General features: G+C 37.7%; 1 protein-coding gene across 8 annotated transcripts in view; it reads right to left on the bottom strand.

Annotated features, from left to right (window-relative positions):
* Positions 1-21,320, bottom strand: part of Fam135a (family with sequence similarity 135 member A) — an 83,936-nt gene that overhangs the window by 12,608 nt on the left and 50,008 nt on the right. For 5 of the 8 annotated variants that reach the window (XM_052745275.1, XM_052745273.1, XM_052745276.1 and 2 more), the window contains 9 exons: positions 18,586-18,635; positions 16,644-16,799; positions 10,864-10,937; positions 9,051-9,205; positions 6,487-8,833; positions 4,907-5,067; positions 2,909-3,000; positions 2,373-2,470; positions 60-211 (listed from right to left, as the gene is read on the bottom strand). In XM_052745275.1, the coding sequence (XP_052601235.1) occupies positions 60-211; positions 2,373-2,470; positions 2,909-3,000; positions 4,907-5,067; positions 6,487-8,833; positions 9,051-9,205; positions 10,864-10,937; positions 16,644-16,799; positions 18,586-18,635 (3,285 nt within the window). Of the gene's footprint in view, positions 1-59; positions 212-2,372; positions 2,471-2,908; positions 3,001-4,906; positions 5,068-6,486; positions 8,834-9,050; positions 9,206-10,863; positions 10,938-16,643; positions 16,800-18,585; positions 18,636-21,320 lie in introns of those variants that run through there. The other 3 variants (XM_052745277.1, XM_052745279.1, XM_052745281.1) reach the window with 2 other exon arrangements.

The raw sequence follows: 21,320 nt of genomic DNA, 5'->3' as shown, positions 1-21,320 counted from the left end.
AAACTGTCTTTAAAGTGTCTGCCCAGGTCCTATTTTTTGATACGGAACAAACCTTTTACCTGTGTTGACAAGGGCACTGCTGTTGTAGAGTGTGCCGAGGTGAGGTCCAGACAGAGAGAGAAAAGTATGAAGTTTGCTGAGGTAATATTTAAACCTTGGCCTTGTGAGCACTGAACGGATTATTAAATTGCCCAATGAATGTCCAATAAAGCTGCAAGAAAGAAACAGAAACATTTATTTCTCCCACAATATTTGTTTTAAAAGAAAGAAACAAACCAACAACAAAAAACTCACAAAACCCTCCAAACCTGACACACCAGAGATTATTCTGAAATACTAAGAATTTGAAATGCTCTGTTTTTTAAATGATAGTTTAATACTTCAAATACTAACTTATAAAGAAAAAAAGTAAGAATATGGATCTCACTGATTGTTATTTAAATAGCTTTAAAAATAACTTTTAACAACACCTATCATAATTAGTAATTGTGTAGAAATAAATGTATTTAAAAACATTTGGAGCGGCTGAACAGATGGCTCAGCAGTGGAGAGTACTTGCTGCTCTTACAGAGGACCTGGTTCAGATCCCAGCACCTTCACAGCTGCTCACAACTGACTTTAACTCCAGTTCTTGGGGATCTAGTGACCTCTTCCAGCCTCCATGGACATAGGCATATACATGACTCACATATATTCATGCAGAAAAAACATTTGTAGACATGATATAAAGTCAAATAGTGACTAGATCATAATTTTGCTTCTTGAAGTACACATCCAAATTATTTACTTGTTAAACCTCAAATGTAACAATGAAATTATACATATAAAAGATAAGACAACGTTTGAGAAATTATCTACTTGCTGGTCTTATGCTGTTGACACTCTAAAAGTAAGGGGATGGGGAAATAGTGCAGGTGATAAAGTGCTTGCCTAGGACTCATGAGGACTTGAGTTAAATTATCAAAGCCCACAGTCTAAAAAAAAAGCTGGAACCCACCGGGTAATTAACTTGTAAAGGCAAGTTAGCTGGTCTGAGTTTAATCCCTGGACCCCACATGATGGAAGGGGAGAACTGCTGATTCCAGCTAAGTGTCTTCCTACCACTTTGGAAGACACACACATACACACACCCCCCAAACATTATTTAAACAAAAAAAAGATGGGCATGTGGGTACTTGCTTGTAATTTCAGTGCTGGACAGGTAGACAGGTGGATTTCTGGGTGTTTGCCAGCTAACCAGTCTGGTCTACTTGGTAAAGTCAAGAGAGCCCGTCTCAAAAACAGGGTAGACAGAGCCCGAGGAGGACTGACACCTACAGTTGTCCTCTGGTCTCCTGTGTGTGTGAATGCACATGCATGTGCATCTGCACGCACATATACAGACCAAAAAATTTAAGAAAAATAATTTGCAAGTGTTAGCTGACATATATTATTTATATGGATCTGTGGGTTGAAATGTGGTGGTTCAATACATATATGTAACGTATTATCATCAAATCGGGGTAATTAGCATTTGTATCTTTTCAAACACTTATCATTTCAATCTTTTGGAAACTTCTGACTCTTCTAGTTATTATATATGAAACTGGACTGTTTCAGAAAGGCACAGGTATAATATCTGCCTTTAATAATATAATTAATCTAGTTTCTGTTTCTAAAGCTTATTCGGAACACTCTATACAATAAGACAATACAATCTTTCCTAAATGGTAAACACATTTATAAGTGTTTGGACACATGCACACAGAGGTAATATGTGTGCATATATGTGTAAAGGTCAGAGACTGACATCAACTACCTTCTTTTATTGTTCTCTACTTTATTTCTTGAGACAGGATTTCTCACTGAACCCAGAGCTCACAAACTGGCTAGACAGACTGACCAGCAAGTTCCAGCATCCACTCACTGTCTCTGGTCCCCCAGCACTAGACTGTGCAACACCACCTGGCTTTGACATGGTGTTGGGAATCTGGCCTTAGATCCTCACTCTTGCATAGCAAGCACTTGACCTGGAGCCAATCTCCCTAGCTCTAAAATATTCCCTCCTCCCTTTCTTTAGAGTTAGAGCTCCCTAGATTTCATTATATGAAAATGAACTCTTTTGTGTGGACATCTATGTGTGTATGTGTGTGTACAGTGTGCATGTGGACATTAGAGGATGACACGTGGGTGTCAGTTCTCTCTCTCAATCGTGTGGGTCCTACATACTGAACACACGGGGTCCCACTTGGTTGAAGGCACTGTTATTAGACAACTGGAGTTGTCTCTCCAGCCCCAGTTCCTATACCTCAGATTAGGTTAACAGTATCACAGACAGGTTAACTCTATTAAGTCAAAGAAATATAAAAACAGACTGTGTAATAACATGTTACCTTATTTTTGAGACTGTTAAACTATATATCTGAATATACTGTATGATCTCATCCAAAAGGCGATCAGTCATAGAGTCAAAATCAGCAAAAGTATCATTCTAAACAAAAGGAAAACAGATTATATACTAAAATGCGTACCATAACACGAAAACCCAAATTAAAGTCATATTATTCTTTACTTAGGTATTATCAATATAGTTAAGTTCATTTTTTAGGCAAGTTAGTGACAGTAGCATTCACTGTATTAAAATGTATAAAAAAGTTCCTAGGGAAAGGAGTCTCGGTATCTGTAACAGTTCTTGCTTCATTTAGTTATGTTTTAGGCCAGCAGTATATAATGGCTTAGTTAATGCAATTTGTGTACAGAAATGTGAACTCTGAATGTTTCAGATACAAAAGAGAACTCCTAAGTCAAATCTGTCATTTGTACGTCCTCAGCATATAAACTGGTGGTAAACTTCACAAAAGTCACAACAAGCCAATGCAGGAACTGGCACAAGAGCGTTTGCTACCATTGAAAACACTGCCTTATTTACCTGGTTTCTCTCAGACATGAGAAAATCAACTCTTCCCCCAGGCAGTCCAAGTTCAATGTATGTTTTCACTAGTCGGAGATCTGCACTGTTTCCTAGAAAATGAAAATTGATGTTTAAAGGAAGAGCTGAAGAAAACGGTACCACACACACTATCATGCATTTTTAAAGTTTTTGGAGACAGGAAGTTCATGTTTTAATCCACTTGCTGATAGACAGTAAGCTATGTAAAAGAGTTCCCAGCCAATGACTTTGCAAGTTCACCGAAGTTTCTTTCTTAAGAAGTTTTGGTTCACTTATCTACGTGACAGCATACTACTGCAGAGACCAAGTGGACACAGCAGCCATCAGTGACTGACTTGCTCTGTCACTGCCCTAGTGCCCACCTAACAAATCTTGAAGGTAGTTTAGATTTAGATTGAGCCTGGTGACTTTTCTCCGGTGGTTACGATAGTTTAATAACTGTTAACTGAAAATACACTGTAAGCATATTTATAAGACAGATATAAAACAACAAATTGGTATAAAATATAGAACATCTTAAAAAAACTAGTGTGTTTTTCTGATTCCTTTGGTTTACTAGCAATATATACAGACTACTATCAGGTGTTCAATTTTATTTTACCCTTTTAATATTTATCATTTAGATATCATCTAATTGAGATATTATATTTTTTATTCTTATTAAGATGAACACCTCCTCTGTTCACTATCAAGTCTAAGTTTTATATGGCTTAGAAATAGATTTGATTAGTCACATTCATGGGTTAGAGAGCAGTCCAACTTACTAACTACTTTAAGGTTTGGTGCACACACATTGACCAGGAAAGGCTACTGAATCTCAACCAATTCTTCTTCTTCTTTTTTTTTGAGCTGAGGATTGAACCCAGGGCCTTGAGCTTTCTAGGCAAGCGCTCTACCACTGAGCTAAATCTCCAATCCCTCTTTTTGGTTTTTCGAGACAGGGTTTCTCTGTGTAGTTTTGGTGCCTGTCCTAGAACTCACTCTGTAGACCAGGCTGGAATCAAACTCACAGAGATCCGCCTGGCTCTGCCTCCCAAGTGCTGGGATTAAAAGCGTGCGCCACCACTGCCCAGCTCATCAGTTATTCTTAGAAATGTCTTTATATTTACTTTTGTATTCTGGAAATTTAAATTTTGTTATAGTAATTTAGTATACTGATACTACTAGCTAGAGTTTTATTCACTGTGTCCAACAGTCTTTGTAGGGAAGTGCTGGTATGTTGTTGTTACCAGATTTGGTACCACAGTTGGGGTACCTAAAGGATGGGCCGCATTCTATCTTTTCCTTATTGTTCTGAACCAAGGTATGTGACAGAAGGACAATCTGCATTTTGAAAATTTCAATGAAGGAAGGAAATCTGCCAGGAAATTCTACTATCAAGAAGTCTTATTTAGGAGATAATTCTTTGACATCACATTATTTGAGGATAGGGCTAAAAGGTTGGTATTGAAGGTATTTTATTTCTTGAAGGGCCTTTAAAGAATATCTATGTTTAATATTTTTATATCTCATACAATAGTTTACTGTGGAATTACAGTAATCTATCATGCTGATCTAGAAACTGTTGGCTTTTTCTAATCAACCCAGAAAGACGAATCTGCTGAGGAGCCGTGGCTGCTGCTGTGAAGCTACAGCATGAAGTTAGCGATGCCTTCAATTAGTAAGGGTAGCCATCTTTTTCAGTCTGCAAGGTTTAAGAAGCAAGGTAAAAAGACTCAGTCCTGAGGTTATAGTTGATAAAATCAATGAGAATACAGAAAAATTAAAAATTAAAACCTTTACATCTAAGTGTCAGATCCATGGCAAATTTACTTAAAAACCAACAACAAAAAAAGAAAATTTAATATTACATTTGGTAAAGTTAAGCATGTTTCTGTTTCAAAATGTAATATACAACTAATTTATCAATTCCCCATCTTTCAAGTTCAACAGAAAACTCAATGTTCTATTAGGAAAAGCTACAGAGCTGCCACATACCATCCAGGCCATGGACACAGACTATGAGATGCACGCCGTCCTCAGAGCCATCCTCCTCTTCCATGCTGAAGTAAGGCGCTGAGGGTGCCAGCAGAGGAACGTCACTGTACATGAAGCCGGGCAGCTTAAGCTGCTTCAGCTCTTCTTTGGCCTGAAGGAAGCTGAAGTGGAATGTTAGAGAAAATCTCCATTACTAAGATAGTAGAAAGCGAGAGAGGACATGATGACTTTAGACAAGAGCAGGAGCGAAGACGAACAGTATCTGTAAAATCCAGGGAACCACCTGGGGTCATCTAGATGGCTTTATCTGAGGACAACTTTTCCGCTACGCTTAGAGCATGTTCTCATTACACACAGAGAACACTTCAAGCCTCAAGCCGCTTATATCAGAAGTGGTTACACTTTATGTACAATTTAATATTACATGCACAGAAAACTAAAACAAATACTGCAAAGTGGCAATCTGGCATTTATCATGTAATCACAGTCTTTCTTCTTTGCTCTATTACAATTTAAAAGAAGCTCTCATAGAAAGCACAGCAGTGAGCATGGTATTCAAGCAGGGTGGGTTACTTGGAATTTTCTCTCAAAGTACCAAAAGGAGCAGCACCAAGAGAGGCATGTGACTGTAATTGGCAGCATACAGTATTTGCCATGCTAACAAATCTAACTTGAAGACTGTAAACATCAAAACTGCTATTTAACATGACACCCATTTGGCTTAGAAAGCTGGACATGAAGGAGACGGTGAATAGTGGTCTGTGTGGTATACACTGGATGAAGACACACAAGACTTTGCTTTCTGGTACCTCAGAAAAAGTGAGAAGAACCCAAAAGGTGGTAGCAGTTTTTGTTTATTTGTTTATAAGTAGTCGTGATACTCCCTAGTAGGGTAAGCTGGCCTTGAACTCACAAAGATCTGCCTGCCTCTGACTCCTGAGTGCTGTGATTAAAGGCATAGACTATCATTCTAGGCTAGTATATAAGTTTTCAAATTAGTAACTATTACCACATTTTAGCTTTAGGTTTTATAGATAAACTTTATATATAAACCAGATAATCTGTGAACTTTAAAATTCTACTGTACACAACACTCAGACTTCTCACCTCACAGATCATGATTTGGTCTAGGTTGAAGAAGATTTTAAGAACCAGTGCACACAGATCAATCTGCTACTGCAAATAACTGACTCAAACAAGGCGACTAGGGTTTGGTGGGTTTAGGAGTTTCTATAAATGTGTCATTCATTTACTTAACATTACCCTCATTTCCCATATGTACTCATGAAGCCCAGCTCTTTTCCCAAGTTGTAGGGGAGAAATGATGTCCTAACGAATACAGGGTTCTACCCTTAGCTTTTGCGCACTTCTAACATAAAACTGATAAAAGAAAATGTCTAACCTACACAACAGACCATTTGGAAGCAGTTTGCCCATATTGTACCCATTTCACCATTTTAACAATTCATCAAAGGAGCATGTTCTGTTAGAGGAAACAACGGAAAAGGTTCCACCTTTTGGCTCTATATTTGCTGTTCTAGATACACACTTAGCACACAATATTGAGTTCCATTACTTACGCATGTATTTGAGGCTTTGGTGAATTTTCATACCAGGAAGTTGAAGAGGTGAAGTTGTAAGAAATGCTGCTTGGTTGCTTTGTAATGGCATCAAATTTACTTCTAGAATATTTACCAGCACAAGGAGACTCTCGTGGAGCAGATGGGAAAGACAAACAACCAGAAGTACAAACAGCAGGAACGGTCACACCAGCCCTCAGATAGTCACTGCTTCCTTTTTCCAACTGTGTATGTCTCTCTTCTCCTAGCACATCTCCACTTGTATAGTGAACACTGACTGTTCCGTCTGTTTCTTCGTAATACCCATTTTGAATCATCTGTTGATCCTGCTCCTCCTCCTCTTCCTCCTCTTCACCTTGCTCCTGCTGAAGATCACTCATTCCTTTTTCACAGGTTTCCTTCTGAGAGCTAACTGAGCTGTGGTAGCTAACAGCACATCTGTCAGAAATATCTGGATTGCTCTGAGACCCAAAATAATCTTCCACAAGCCCTTGTTTGACCACATCAGTACTACTGGAAATGGAGTCACTTGTACTCAGATGGGGGTCATTTTCAGTAACAGGGGCTTCTAAACACACTGGATTGTGATTTAATGGCTCACTATTTGTTCTTTCCACAGTTCTATCTTCACTACGCTCTGCATTAGTAGAAACGGAACCTGAAACAACACAAGCAGTACCTAAGCAAATCAGTCTTGAATTTAGTGTTGTTGCTGTTTCTGCAGAGTAGTTATTAGATGTATCATAGTTCGGGGAGCCTTTAAGCACAGTATCCAAATTAGGTTTGGAGTCACAACTACTTTTCACATCACTGGAAGTATCTTCTTCACCTGTGAAAACAAGTTGTAAAAGGTCCTTACCGCTTGGATTTAAGGAATGCACTGCTAAAGTGTCATTGTCCAAATGCCCTGAAAATACAACACATTGCTGTTGCAAAATAATACTTGACTTTCTGGAATCATCACACTTGGGCAGGTCCATCGTTCCCAGATTGCATATAGTTTTACTGTCACTCAGATGCCCCTCAGGTACCACGGACTTCTTACAGCTGTCATCAGGTGACAGCTCATCGTCAGAAGGCAGGGAGTTTATGGACGTCAAAGATGACTGGATTTCACTGAGAGCACTTGTGCTCTCCGTGCGATGACTTCCTAGTGAGAACTTGACATTGTGCTCAGGCTTCATCAAAAGCTGAGGAAACAATCTTTCGTTAGTGTAAGGACTTGGTCCTTGGAGAGTTTCAAAGGGTATTTCTGGATTGGGATGTGTTGCAAAAGAACTTGGTTCACTTTCCACACCTGAATCTGAAAATCTAGAGGAGGCATATGTGGCACTAGTGTCTGGTAACTTAATCGTGTCACCACTTACGACAACATGATATTCTTTTGTAGAGGGAGCAGGTAGATTACTTCTTAATTTAGTTGATGATTCTTCAGTGGAATGACACTGTGCTTCCTGTAAAGCATCCTTTCCTGTTGTTTCTACAGACCTGGATTTACCATTAGATTCCGAGGACTCAAAACTGGGTAGTAAATTATCCACAAATCGGTCAGCCTCTCGGAGCTCTGTCCAAGGTCCTATTTGAACAGTTATTTTCTCTCCACTGAAAGGCTCTTTACTGCTGGACTTAACTTCAAGTGTTCTAACTCCCGAAGACGGAGTTCTGTGATAGTCACCGCAATCACCTGATGCACTTCTAGATGCCAGATTGTGCTCCATATGTGAGATATCACTATCGTCTTGGGAGATAGCAAGTTTACCTGAAATGGACAAATTTGCACAAAGATTTAGGCTGCCAGAGCTCAAGAGATCGAACTGGTCTGGTTGCATATGTTCAGTATCTGGAGCCTTGTGTTCAGTTCTGTCTGCATTTGCTGGCAAAGAGCTAGCTTCCTTTTCACTTGTCTGTCTGATGTAGGTCTTTGGGTCAAAATTATGTCCACATATTGTGGGATCCAGACCTTCTTCCTGACTATGTGAAGGATTGACTTCAGAGCATTTAGTGAGATCACTGGATGCTGTATTTTTCAAACATTTGTAGCTCACTAAAACCACAGAATCTTTAGAGTTCTGTTTTATTAACTTTTTTGTGTTTTCTGGTTTCATTGTTTTCATGAGCTTAGTGACCTTAACCTTGGATTTATTTGCTTCTTCATTCTTTCCTTTTAGAGATTTTGTTAGCTGCTTTTCACCTTCTGTATGGCAAATACTGGAGGCAACAGCAGGTCTGACCTTCAGCTCTGGGCTGGAAAGTCCTGCTAGAGAGCTTTCTTCAGTCTCATGTTTATCCACTCTACTGGCCTCTGATAGCTGAAGACTCTGAAGTCCCATCCAGGGCGCATCTAAGTCTTTTAGCCAAAGAAAAAAAGATTCAAGTTTATCACAAGTGTGAGAACTCAAAGGATGGAGACTACTTTTTCTAACTACAACTTTCTAATTTCCTCAAAAGTAAATGGAACTAGAGGGGGCAATGATTTAATATTAAGGAATGGCTTTATGTATAGTTGGAAGACTATGCTGAAATTGACATACATAGCTTACGTATTTTAGTTAGATTATACTTACCTTCAATAACTGAATCTAAATACCTATCTTCAAAGATTATAGGTAATGAATTGAGATCTCCATCTAATTCACTACATTCAATAGGTAGGGGTGGAAGAGAACTGCAGAAGGAAGTATTTTTGATAGCGGTGCACATCTGTAGATGACTCTGAGCACTGAAAAATATTCTTAAGTCAGATTGTAGTGAAAAAATAATTACGCCCACCTCTACTTTAAAATCTACCCTGTTCTCTTCCCCCACCAGTCCTAGCCCCTTTCCTCAAGAACCAATGTCCTTGGGAAAAGCTTCTTGGTCAGAGATAAAAACTGGCAAGATGAAAGTTATGCCTTACTGATAACAAATTATTGACATGAAATTATAGTTTGTTGACAAGCTAATTCCTATTCTATGGTATGAATGTCAATGCACAATGTTTGAAGTTCCAAATTTGCTATAAATAGCACACAGAAGTAGTATCAAAAGTTAATGCTTACTAATTATTTAATGACAACACAGGAAAAGTGTGTTTCACATTGCTGCTTTACTAATACATATTGATAAACACATTGAACAGCTATTTAAAACAAGATATACAAATTTCTAATATAAAATAGTGATCAGAAAGATTTTCTAGGGCCTGGACAGAAGGTTTTATGGTTAAGACCATTTAGTGCTCTGGCAAAAGGACCAGTTGGATTCCTAGCACCTCCATGGTGGCTCACAACCATGTAACTAGTCTATAACTAATCTACCATAGTTCTAGGAGACTTCTTTCTCTGATCTTCAATAGCACCAGGCCCACACATGGCAAACATACATGCATTCAGGCAAAACATTCAGACACATAGAAAAAAAAATCCAAACATTTTTTAAGGAAAAAATTTTCTAATAAGAATTTCAAAAGAATCAAACTAGTGTAGTTAACTGCATTTACTTATTACCCAGTCTGAACAGCTAACATCTGCCCTTTTTTCACACTTCAGTACTGACTACCCACAGTTATTGTTTATAGTTTTTATGAGGCAAAATATATATGAGCTGAAATATATCCTGTATGATTTGGCAAACGAATACATGACACAGAATAAATATTTCCATCTACTCACATTTTCCCTAATTTCCCAGCCCTGTCAACCTCAAGAGGACCACTGTTCAGACTTCCTTCACCTTTGTTTTGCTTCTTCAAAATTTCACATATATAAACTCATACAGCATTCACTTCTTTGTGTATGCTTTATTTTTCTCAGTGAAATGACTTCAAGCAACTCTTTAAAGCCAAATAAAATCTTTAAAGCCAAATAAAACAAGTCTGAACCACATTCAGTAGGAATGATGGAAGGCAATTGTTCTGGATTTTTTGTTTTAAGAATTGTTCTGAAATTCTCTCTGTAGACCAGCTGGCCTCAAACAGAGAGATTCATTTGCCTCTGCTTCTCGGGTGCTAGAATTAAAGGTGCACTACTACTGCCCAGCTATTTTAACTGTGTATCTTTCTATCATGGAAGGTAGTATCAATCACATCTAGACTGTGAAAATTTGCTATGAAAATGATGACTGTGAGCTATTCTGACCCGAGGAAGCAAAGACAGAAGAAGATGGTATATGAACAGCAGAGCTGCTCAGTGTTATTAAAGTGGGACAAAGCTTACATCAGGGGACACAATGCAAGTCTATTATATTTTCCTTTGAACAGAAAGGGACTTTTTCAAAAGATAATTCCAAAATTAAACCTCTTCTGCTTTACACACTATGAAGTCCGTCATTAATAAATTCTGATAGACATCTGATGTAAAGGAACTAGAACGATCTGCATTTTGGATTTGTGCTACTTACTGAAGTTCCTGGTATGCAATGGCAGCTTCTCTTGGATGTTCAAAACAAAAGAATGCCTCCGAAAATCTGCGAACCTAAATAATTTCAAAAAGGAACATTGGTAACATGGTGTGTTTCATTAGTCAATCTGGCACACAAGGAAGTAGAGATGCCGATTCCACTAGGCATTCAAAACCCATTCCTGTGAGAAATTAAACTGCTTTCCTTCAGTGTTCCTAAATCACTGTATTTCTATATGGTGTAGAATAAAAAAAAAAAAAAAAAGAACTAAGTGAGAAACACAAGTTTACATTTGGATCTCATTTTTTCCTCCTTAACGGTAGAGATGGTACTTGTACCATTTGCTTTGTCTGCAGCATCCAGAATAGTGCCCAACACATGGGAAATGACAGAGGGCAATCCCAGGTTGCTAACCATCTGCGTTATTGGTCAGACATTCAAGCATATGACCATGAATGAAGTGATTTATTAGCATTGTGACTTTGGGCATTTGACTATGAGCTTCAGGTGATGCATTTTCAAATTGCACTCAACACCTGTGCATATGGCATTACATGTGCATATGTGAATTGTGGAGAACACAGCAAACATGCAACAGTAGTTTCTAGTCTGGACAGACACAACCACATGCTTTTCTAACTGCTGTCCTAGCAGTCACTGCATTCTGCCTCAGCAGAGCCATGCACAAATCACACCCCTTCTTAGTATATGGTGTTCTTTAGAACAGGAACTAGATTTTATTTTCCTTCTTGAGACAGGGTCTCACTGTTTAGCTCTGGTTGGCCTGGAACTTGCTATGTAGACCAGGCTGACCTTTAACTCACCAAGATCCACCTGCCTCTGCCTCCCAAGTGCTAGGATTAAAGGTTATGTGTTATGATACCAGGAGGTATGTTTTGATCGACTTTTAATATATTTTATATAATATATAATAATAGATCGGCTGTCTAATATATTTTGGCAAGTTTAAAAGAATATACTTGATAAATATATATTGAGTTTGTTGACTACTTCTTCCATTGTGTCTGCATTTTGACAATATTTTTAATAATGAAAAGAAAGGTTTTGTTAGGTAATGGAACAACAATTAAGAGAGGGAAAAGATATTTTGTTTGGGTATACAGAGGGAAAGAAATATGTCACATGTTCAAGTCATATTATGTTGAGGACACTTTTCATGTGTGTGTGTGTGTGTGTGTGTGTACTTGTATGTGCCAGAGCACATGTGTGGAAGTCAGAGGACAATTCTGTGGGGTCAGTTCCCATGGTCCATCCTTACCTGGAGTCCAGACATGAACGGGAAGCTCTTTTACCCACTGAACCACCTCTCTGGACTAAGGACACTTTTCTAAGGGAAATATGACCTAAGATTCTTTGCTCTTTAAATAGAGAATTTTAGTAAACCAGACAGAATTTAATGGTGAGTAAAACAGATATCTAATCCAGACCTAGAGAGACAGGTGTGAGGTACTGATGAGAAGGATGTACTGTGTTCTTTACTTTCAAATGTGGTCGAATTACCCAATTACCTCCCGTTTCTCTCAGCACTAAAGGAAGGATGAAGAAAAACTCTGCCTGTCTGGAGTTTGTTTTCCCTGGCGACTATAAAGCATACACATGCATTTTTATCCTATTAAGTGCACAAGTAAGGAGATTTCATTATGTCATTTCCATCCTGCATCTTCATACCATCCACCCTTTTCCTGAACCCCTTTCTCCCTTCTCTGCCTGTTCCCCAAAGATTCCTTCTCACGTCCTGCAACCTCCCTTTCTTTGGCTTCCACGGGATTTCTGGAGTCAGCGAGCTGCTTCCCTTCTCTCCTTAACGGTCCTGACTCCTACAGTGACTAGCATTTCTCCTACCTAGGAAGCTCTGTGCCAAGACTAAGGTTGATTTCACCCTCAAGAGTGCTGTGGAGGAGCTATCATCTCCAGTAGTCAGCGAGGAACTGTGGCGAAAGGAGTCAAGGAGACACAGCCAGTGGGTGATGAACCCAGGAGTCAAGGACAGATTTGGGAAGCGAAAGCTCATGCTCTGAAGTTCTTATTTCGGTCTTTCTACACCAAGACTGTAATTAGAAATCTTTCTAAGCCTCTATGTACTCATGTGAGGTTCTTTTTATAATTCTCTTTCAATTATTAGCACACTCAAATGATATGCTAGGAACGAGACTATTCACTGTATTGTGTCACCATAACTAATGAATGACTGCCACCTGATGGCAACACATAATATTAAGATTTGTTAGGTTTACAAATTTAAATTTAGAGGATACAAGAAATATATATCATTACTTTGTTACAGTTGCTTATAAAAGTGAGTTTGGTTATATACTCTAATTTCAAAATCATTTACTTGGCAATATCACAACTATGAAAATTTTAGCAAATAGAAAAATGCTGAACTTTCAAAATGGCTATGTAATATTAATGCTTTAAAGAACTAAACGATCTTTTTCTGGGCTTACTCTAATATGTTGTTCAAACTGTTAAGAGTATGTTATAATAATTTTATATGTGTTCATGTACAGTAGAGTCTAATGTTGAGTACAAAGTCTCTATCTGATAGATGATGTTTATATTACCCTGAAAAATGTAGACACTTTACAATGTTTATTTGAATATATGTTCTTTGCTCTTTGTGTTGTAGGAGGATACCATACTGCTTTATTATACAAAACTGATTCACACTTAATATTAGATACAAGGCTAGTACATTTAAATGAATTGATTTCTTAATATACATCTCTTCTAAAAGAGCAATTTAACAAAGGAAAATTTTTTGCATGTGTGACAGGACATTTTCTTTTATGATCTTACTTTATTAAGGTTTTCGAGGCCGTCCTGCTCTTCCTGGTACTTGGAACTGCTCCCAGCACACGTGTGAGACAGTGTTTTCCCACTGAGCTAGATCTCTAGCTCACCTTTGTCTAGTTCTCTGGAGGTATAGCTGAGTCATGGCATTACACATTTAAAGTGCAATCTGAGGAATTCGGACATGAGACCATCACCATGCTAATGACATGAAGATTTGCAGAGACAATTGCACAGAAATTGTCAGAAGACACTGTAAGAACCAGAGCTTGCTTTCTTTGCTTTTAATTTGGAGGCAGGGTCTTACTCTGTAGCCTTGGTACTCACTATGTGTAGTTCACGCTGATCACAAACTCACAGCAATCCTGACTCTGTCATCCAAGTGCTGGGATTATAAACATGAACTACCATGCCCAGCTATAACAATTTGATATAGAAAAATCCACCTCAGGCATGGTGACATACATCTTTAATCTCAGCACTTGGGAGGCAGAGGCAGGAGGATCTCTGTGAGTTCAAGGTCAGTCTGGTCTACAGAGTGAGTTTCAGGACAGTCAGAGCTACATAGTAAGACAGTGTCTAAATAAATAAATAAAAAAGAAAAAAACACTGTAAAAACAACGCCTTTCCAAAAATACTTGTAAGTAAAGGATGAAAAAGAAATAAAAAATACAACTTGGGACCTTTCAATATTGAATCTAATATTCCAATAATTTTCACATATTCAGGTTGAGTGTATTATCTGCACTTTGCAATAATGAACTATTTGAAAAGGAAGTTCTCAAAGGAAATATATGCAGTCAATAAACACTTGAAACAAGTGTTCAACATCTTTAGCCACCAGGAGAATACAAATTAAAACTGCTCTGCAATGTCCTCACACTCCAGCCAGCATGGCTAGAGAACAATGACAACAGACACACTGACCTCCTGAGGGGGCACTCAAGTCCTCATGGAAGTCCTAATGTCCAAAGAGCACTGAGTAAAGGCTGTAGTTCTGCAGTGTGAGCACACCACCAGAGTTGGCCACACTTCTACTAAAATTCACCACTGTTCAAATATTAATGAAAATTGTCTGAGAGACACACATTGCATTTATTGAGCTATTCATTTTAAATTACTATAGGAAGATAAAGAAGATCATTAGTAAGGGGAATACTGTAATTATGCTATTTTATCTACTACAGAATCTCATATTAGGCCTTTTAGAGAAGCAACTAATCTTTTATTAAAGGACCTCTGAGGAAGAACCCTAAAAACTTAGTTTTCAGTATGATAACCCTACTTACTGAAATATAATAATAATAAAACAGAAAACACATCAAAGAGAGAAGTAACATGAAAAATAGTCCATTAAAAATACTAATAAAATGAGAGACTTTCTTTAAGGTCACTCCAGAAAAAGATAAGGGCACAAAAATATTAGTAATAAATGGTGGAAAACACTACAGATCTGGCAGATATTTTTAAAAATGAAATATTCTGTTATTTGATAATAGTAAATTTAAAAATGCAGACAGAATGAATAGAAAAACTCCTTAGAAAAATGTAATTTATCAAACTGTTGGAAGGAGAAATAAATACAATATCCCTACTTACACTGTGTCATTTTACTCTATGTACTAGGAAGAATAGATCAAACTGAGAGGATTCTATGCAAGCACTGGGCAATACTCCACAAAACCCAATCAGTCACAAAAGATAAGAGACGTAAGATTACACCTTCAGTGAACTTAAAGGGGCCATTAAAACTGAATGTGATGTGTGACTCTGAGTTTGACTCTGCAAATGTGGGCTGGGCTGGGGTGTCAAATAGGACATGACAATGGTAAAATTTAAACACAGGCACATTGTGGTTTGAATGAATAATGTCTCCTGTAGCTCATGTGTTTGAACACACGGTCACTAGATGGTTGACATGTTGGAAGGTTATAGACCTTCTGGGAAGTGAAGCCTTGCTGGAGGAAATATGTCAATGGGGGCAAGCCTTGGGGGTTTATAGTCTGGCCCACTTCCTGTTCTCCCTCTCACTGCTGTCAGACTGCTAATGCAATGTGACTGGCAGGTCTCATGTTCCTGATGCCATGCTTTCCCAGTCATGTGGGTTGTATCCTCTCTGGAACCTCAAGCCAAAATAAACCCTTTCTTTCTTATGTGCCTCTATCAGTGTTTTATCACACCACCAAAACTTTAATTAAGATAGGCCAGATACTACACATCATTATTATATCAGTAAAAAATTTCTAAATTTGGCTACTATAATGGATAATTATTCCTGATCTTGGGAAATACATACTGAAGTATTAAAGATAAATGGTCCTCTTCAGAGAAACTGTTCATGGTTTACAAAACTTACAAACTAAGAAAGAATCCAAATGTCTATCAACAGAGTAAGTGGTATATATACTCAAATGGTGCATACATAACACAAGAGAAAATCAACAACTGGCAGGTATTAAAAAAATTAGCATATAAGAGGATATGCACATAATACATGATCCGATTTACACAGAATTCAGTAACAAGAACATGCTATATAATAAAGTATCTAACTTTCTGAATAAGGGCCATTGTAGGTCTATATTCACCTTGTAAAATTCCTAATATATAATCTCATGAGAGGTTAGGGAATGAAATGGAAAACTGAAACAAAGATAAAAGAAAGAAAGACTATCAGAGATGCTTGTTTGGTTACTGATTTCTAATTCCTGCTTTTGGGTTCCAGGAGCTAACTCACAACATACGTATTCATGTTTTATTCACCTAAGTGGTTGTCTTACTAACAGAGGTTGTTGCTGAGATATAATGTTTGCTGAACTGTCTTATTTTACTATTAGCTTTAAAATCTAACACATGGTGTCTCTCATCTACATTTATCTACATTATCACATAAGAATACTTTTAGTTATAAGAAATTCCGAAAGTTGCATACTACCCAATAAAAGTACCACATTTCTTTAACTTACCCTCAAGGTATGGTGTTCCTGTGCTAACAGTACTCTTAATTCTTCATGCAGTGTTATGACTTCAAGAAACTGTCCCCATAAAGCCATGAGAAGGGAGCAAAGCTGTGCCAGGTTCATGTTGATCAGTTCTGCCAGTTCGTCAGGGTTTTCTACTTTCTGAAAGAAGGACAGAGCGCGTCACTGCTTCCCGAGAATGACTGCATCATACCTCACTACAACACTATGGAGAATATCAGCAGGAAGGCATGTGTGTACATGTGTGCTGAGGGAGAGAGAACAGCAGAATAGGGTTTTTTGTTTTTTAATTTAACTGATGGATATTGAGGCAATTTCAGCAAGCTAGCTAGTTATTTTACTATCATACACATAAAACAAAACAATAAAAAGAAACTAAAGAATGTTCACCATGGAAGTGGAGGTTGACTAGCTGGACCAGACGGTGAGTGGGGAGTGAAGGAGACCTACCAGGAGCTGACTTGGGTATGGATCACAAACAGTCTATGCTGGAACATGAAATCAAGACTAATCATCCGGAGCCGGTAAAAGAGCCAACTCTACTGACTGAAGAAGAGAAAGGTGTGACAGCACATGAAAAATCTCACATGCCAGAGTCACAAAGAAGTGGGATTTAAAGAGGTTCGGCAACATGTCTGATATTAGGGGGGTAGGGGTGCTAAAGGCAGATGGAGGTTTCCTTGAGTGAAAAGATCACGATACCTTTCATATGGGAGAAAAATATAAGAGCAGATATCATCTGAATAAAAGTCAGCCAAAAGAATGGAATGGGAATAAAGAGATTTAAATACTACAAGACCAAAACCAAACCAAACAACAACAACAAAACCTAAAAAACAAAAAACACTCCCCCTTCAGAGCAGCTAGAGTTCTTAACTGCTCAGCCATCTCTTAAGCTCTACACTGGTGACGTTTTAAAGAAAATGGTCATTTGAATTATAAAGAAACCTCTGACAGAGAAAATTACATCCTTGCATAGCCTGCATACTTACAATTATTAAAGAGATCCTTCATGAAGAGAATCCAGTTTTCACCGGAACTTACATATAGAAGTACACTCCAAACCAAATGTATACTTTCATTTGACTCATGCCTCTGATTTCTCTCATTAACACAGCTGGTGAGCAGGGAATATACAGTGAACTGAAGAGAGTCAAGACACTTAGTTTGCTGACCAAAAAAGAAAAATGTACCTAATTTAACTCTAAGAATGAACTGGGCTGGGTGGCGGTGGTGAATGCCTTTAATCCCAGCACTCGGGAGGCAGAGCCAGGTGGATCTCTGTGAGTTCAAGGCCAGCCTGGTCTACAGAGCGAGATCCAGGACAGGCACCAAAACTACACGGAGAAACCCTGTCTTGAAAAACAAAAAAAAAAAACAAAAAAAAAAGAATGAACTGGAAAATTGGCTTAAGTTACAAGTTGGTCTGTTGTAGTAAGAGTCATCATTTTAAAGGACTGCTGTGCAGGAGAGCTAGCAAGAGTAGAGATGAAAGGGGAGAGAGGGCAGTGTGGAGGGAGTAGTAAATGAGAACAGGATGTAGTGATACTTGTAAAAGACTGCTACAATGAAACCGATTTCATTGCACACTAACCAAAAAAGTTACCAGATGAAAAGATATTGTTACAGTACAAGTGTTTTAAAAACCTGTCCAGAAATTCTTTAAATAAAATCACAGAAGAAAGTGTATGTATTTGCTCAATTAATTGTTCTTTATGTGCAAAATAATAAATTTTTCAAAGGAGAAGTTAGCTGTATATTGAGATTAGATGCCTTTGACCATCTAATCCGTGGTTCTACTATGATTACCCAATTTACCTTTGCAGTTAAAAAAAAAGATAATTAATTCAATTTTCTTGGACAAAATATTTAGAATAGAAAATAGAAATCACTTAAACAATAAGAATTAAAAAAAATTTTCAAGTACCTTAACTTCTTCACATAGTTCAGTAAGACGAGCTTCTATATCCATTTCCTCTGAAAGGGGTAAAAACTAGTTAGAGGAAAGGTTTCAGTGTTAGATCTGAAAACTACCTTTGATATTCTATGAAGGACAAAATCTTTCATAATTAAAAATTAATCCTTGGTTTAATAAGATATTAGGTATTGTTAAAAGTCAAGTAATCTTTGGTCATATAATTCTGATTTACTTAGTTATGCTCTAAGAATCTAGTAAGAAATTTATAATTAAAATAGCAATAACAGGGAAAGACTGAAACTAACAACATAAAGATTAGTTATTTTTAAAGGAAGAGAATTACATTAAGGTCTCAAATATAAACTTTATTCTTAACATTTAATTAGGAAAATATAACTAAAATGAGCTCATTAAAAAAAACATTCTCACACAAAAGCAAAGATACATCCTGACTTGCTGAAACTGACTCTTTAGCTCACTGATTTCACAAATAATTTCACTGTCAGTAACATGAGTGGCTTCTGATGTTAAGTTAAAAACAAACCCAACAGCAAACCCTGCATAAATTCCATATACTAACATCTACTTTCACATCACTTATCACCTTTCCCTATGATGCAAGAAAATCATTCAAATTAGATTGAGGTTATACATCCCATTTCAGAAAACAAACTTAAAAATTCTGATACCTTTTTCTAATGTTTATATCTAAGAGTCCAAACGCCTATTACAGCTAGTGAGCTACTTCAGTGAAAACATTCTTTGTGTGTGTAAGCCAGAGGTCAGAGCTGGAGGTGTTCCTGACTTGCTCGCCACATTATTCTTTGAGACAGAGTCTCCCACTGAACCAGAGCTCACTGCTGCAGCTAGACTGGCTAGCCAGCAAGCCCCAGGAGCCTTCAGTCTCTGCACCCCCACAGCTGGGGTTCAGTGGGGGGTCCTAACTCAGGTCCTCAAGCCTGTGCAGCAAGCACTTTAACTACTGACTGGGGTCCTCAGCCAAAAAACACCTTCAACAAGGAGTAAAAGCTAAATTTAACTGCTGAACTTAATTACAACGGTTTCAAAACCACGTACAGAATTTTATCTCACTTTGAAGATTTGGCTGGAGAGATGGCTCAGTGGTTAAGAGCAGTAGCTGCTCTTCCAGAGGATCCAGGTTCAATTCCCAACACCCACATGACAGCTCACAACTGTCTGTAATTCCAGTTCCAGAGGATCTGGCACCCTCACACAGACATACATGTGGGCAAAACATCAATGTACATAAACTAAATAAATAATTTTGTTTTAATTATGGTTTTCTTTTCAAATGATACATTATGATATAACAATTAATAGAGATGGAAATTATACCCACTATTTTATTCAAATTATCTTGAGGACACTTGTTCCTGCTATTGTCGAATGTTACAATCTAGAACAAATCCTTCCACGGATTTGAAATCTACGTGTACATATATGAGTTTCAGTACATATATGGTTGTCAACAGTGGAATTCTATTTGACACACCTTCTGAACTTTGCACTGCCTTCTCAGCACTTCTCTGCTGAAACCTGCCACCTAGCTTAAGCACTTTTAATAAAAGCTACTTTTCATTCTTTGATGTGAGTACACCAAAATTTTTCTCTATTCTACTCTTTGCCTAAATACTGGTCATTATCTTTTTAGTGTTTTACTAACTGAAAGAAATAATGTAACAAGCTTACTTGTCCATGTCTCTTTAAAAACATTATTTTTAATTTTTTTTTTAAAGATTTATTTATTTATTATGTATACAGAATAGGGCGCCAGATCTCATTACAGATGGTTGTGAGCCGCCATGTGGTTGCTGGGAATCGAACTCAGGACCTCTGGAAGAGCAGTCGGTGCTCTTAACCTCTGAGCCATCTCTCCAGCCCCTAAAAACATTTTTTTTTTTTTTTTTTTTTGGTTTTTCGAGACAGGGTTTCTCTGTGTAGCTTTGCGCCTTTCCTGGAACTCGCTTTGGAGACCAGGCTGGCCTCGAACTCACAGAGATCCGCCTGGCTCTGCCTCCCGAGTGCTGGGATTAAAGGCGTGCGCCACTGCCGCCTTTTTGAATGCAGTGATCAGAGTTTGGGCTACAAGGTGAAGAGATATACTCAGGCAACAAGTATTTTCTAGATCTGTCTATCTACACACTCAAATGGTATTTACAACTAACTTCTGTAGGCTTTAGGGTTTTGTTGCTGCTGTTTTGAGACAGGGTTTCTCTGTGTAACTCTGGCTGTCCTGGAACCTGCACTGTAGACCAAGCTGGCCTCAAACTCAAGAGATCTGCCTCCTGCCTCTGCCTCCATCCGGCTTATGCTTTAGTTTTAAATCAAGTCTTTTCTCCAACAAATCACAATCTACTCCCCTTTTAAGACAAGCTTTAGTTATATTAAGCAACATTTTATAAAACCAGAATGCTCACAGGCTAAGCAGACAGGCTGGCAGTACACTAATTAAACTAGAAATAGATTTTAATCACTATAAAGAATGCTAAAGCATGCCACAAATGGCCATAATTTCATACTATGAATTTTTTAATTTTACAGTAACTTCATATGAGAATGAAACACTATGAATAAAATTTCAACCTTAATTTTTTCCATGGTGATAAACAAATGCATTTTAAAAATAGTTTTAGTAAAAATTAAGCAACTCAAATCTTTCTCAGCCAGTATTCATCTGAAAAATACTATGAAAGATTATCTTCTTTATTTCATTTTTTTCATCT

The sequence above is a fragment of the Peromyscus californicus genome, unplaced genomic scaffold (genome assembly GCF_007827085.1).
Source record: "Peromyscus californicus insignis strain IS unplaced genomic scaffold, ASM782708v3 Scaffold_19__1_contigs__length_69161282, whole genome shotgun sequence".
NCBI lineage: Eukaryota > Metazoa > Chordata > Mammalia > Rodentia > Cricetidae > Peromyscus > Peromyscus californicus.
This window is presented reverse-complemented; position numbering and strand designations above follow the sequence as displayed.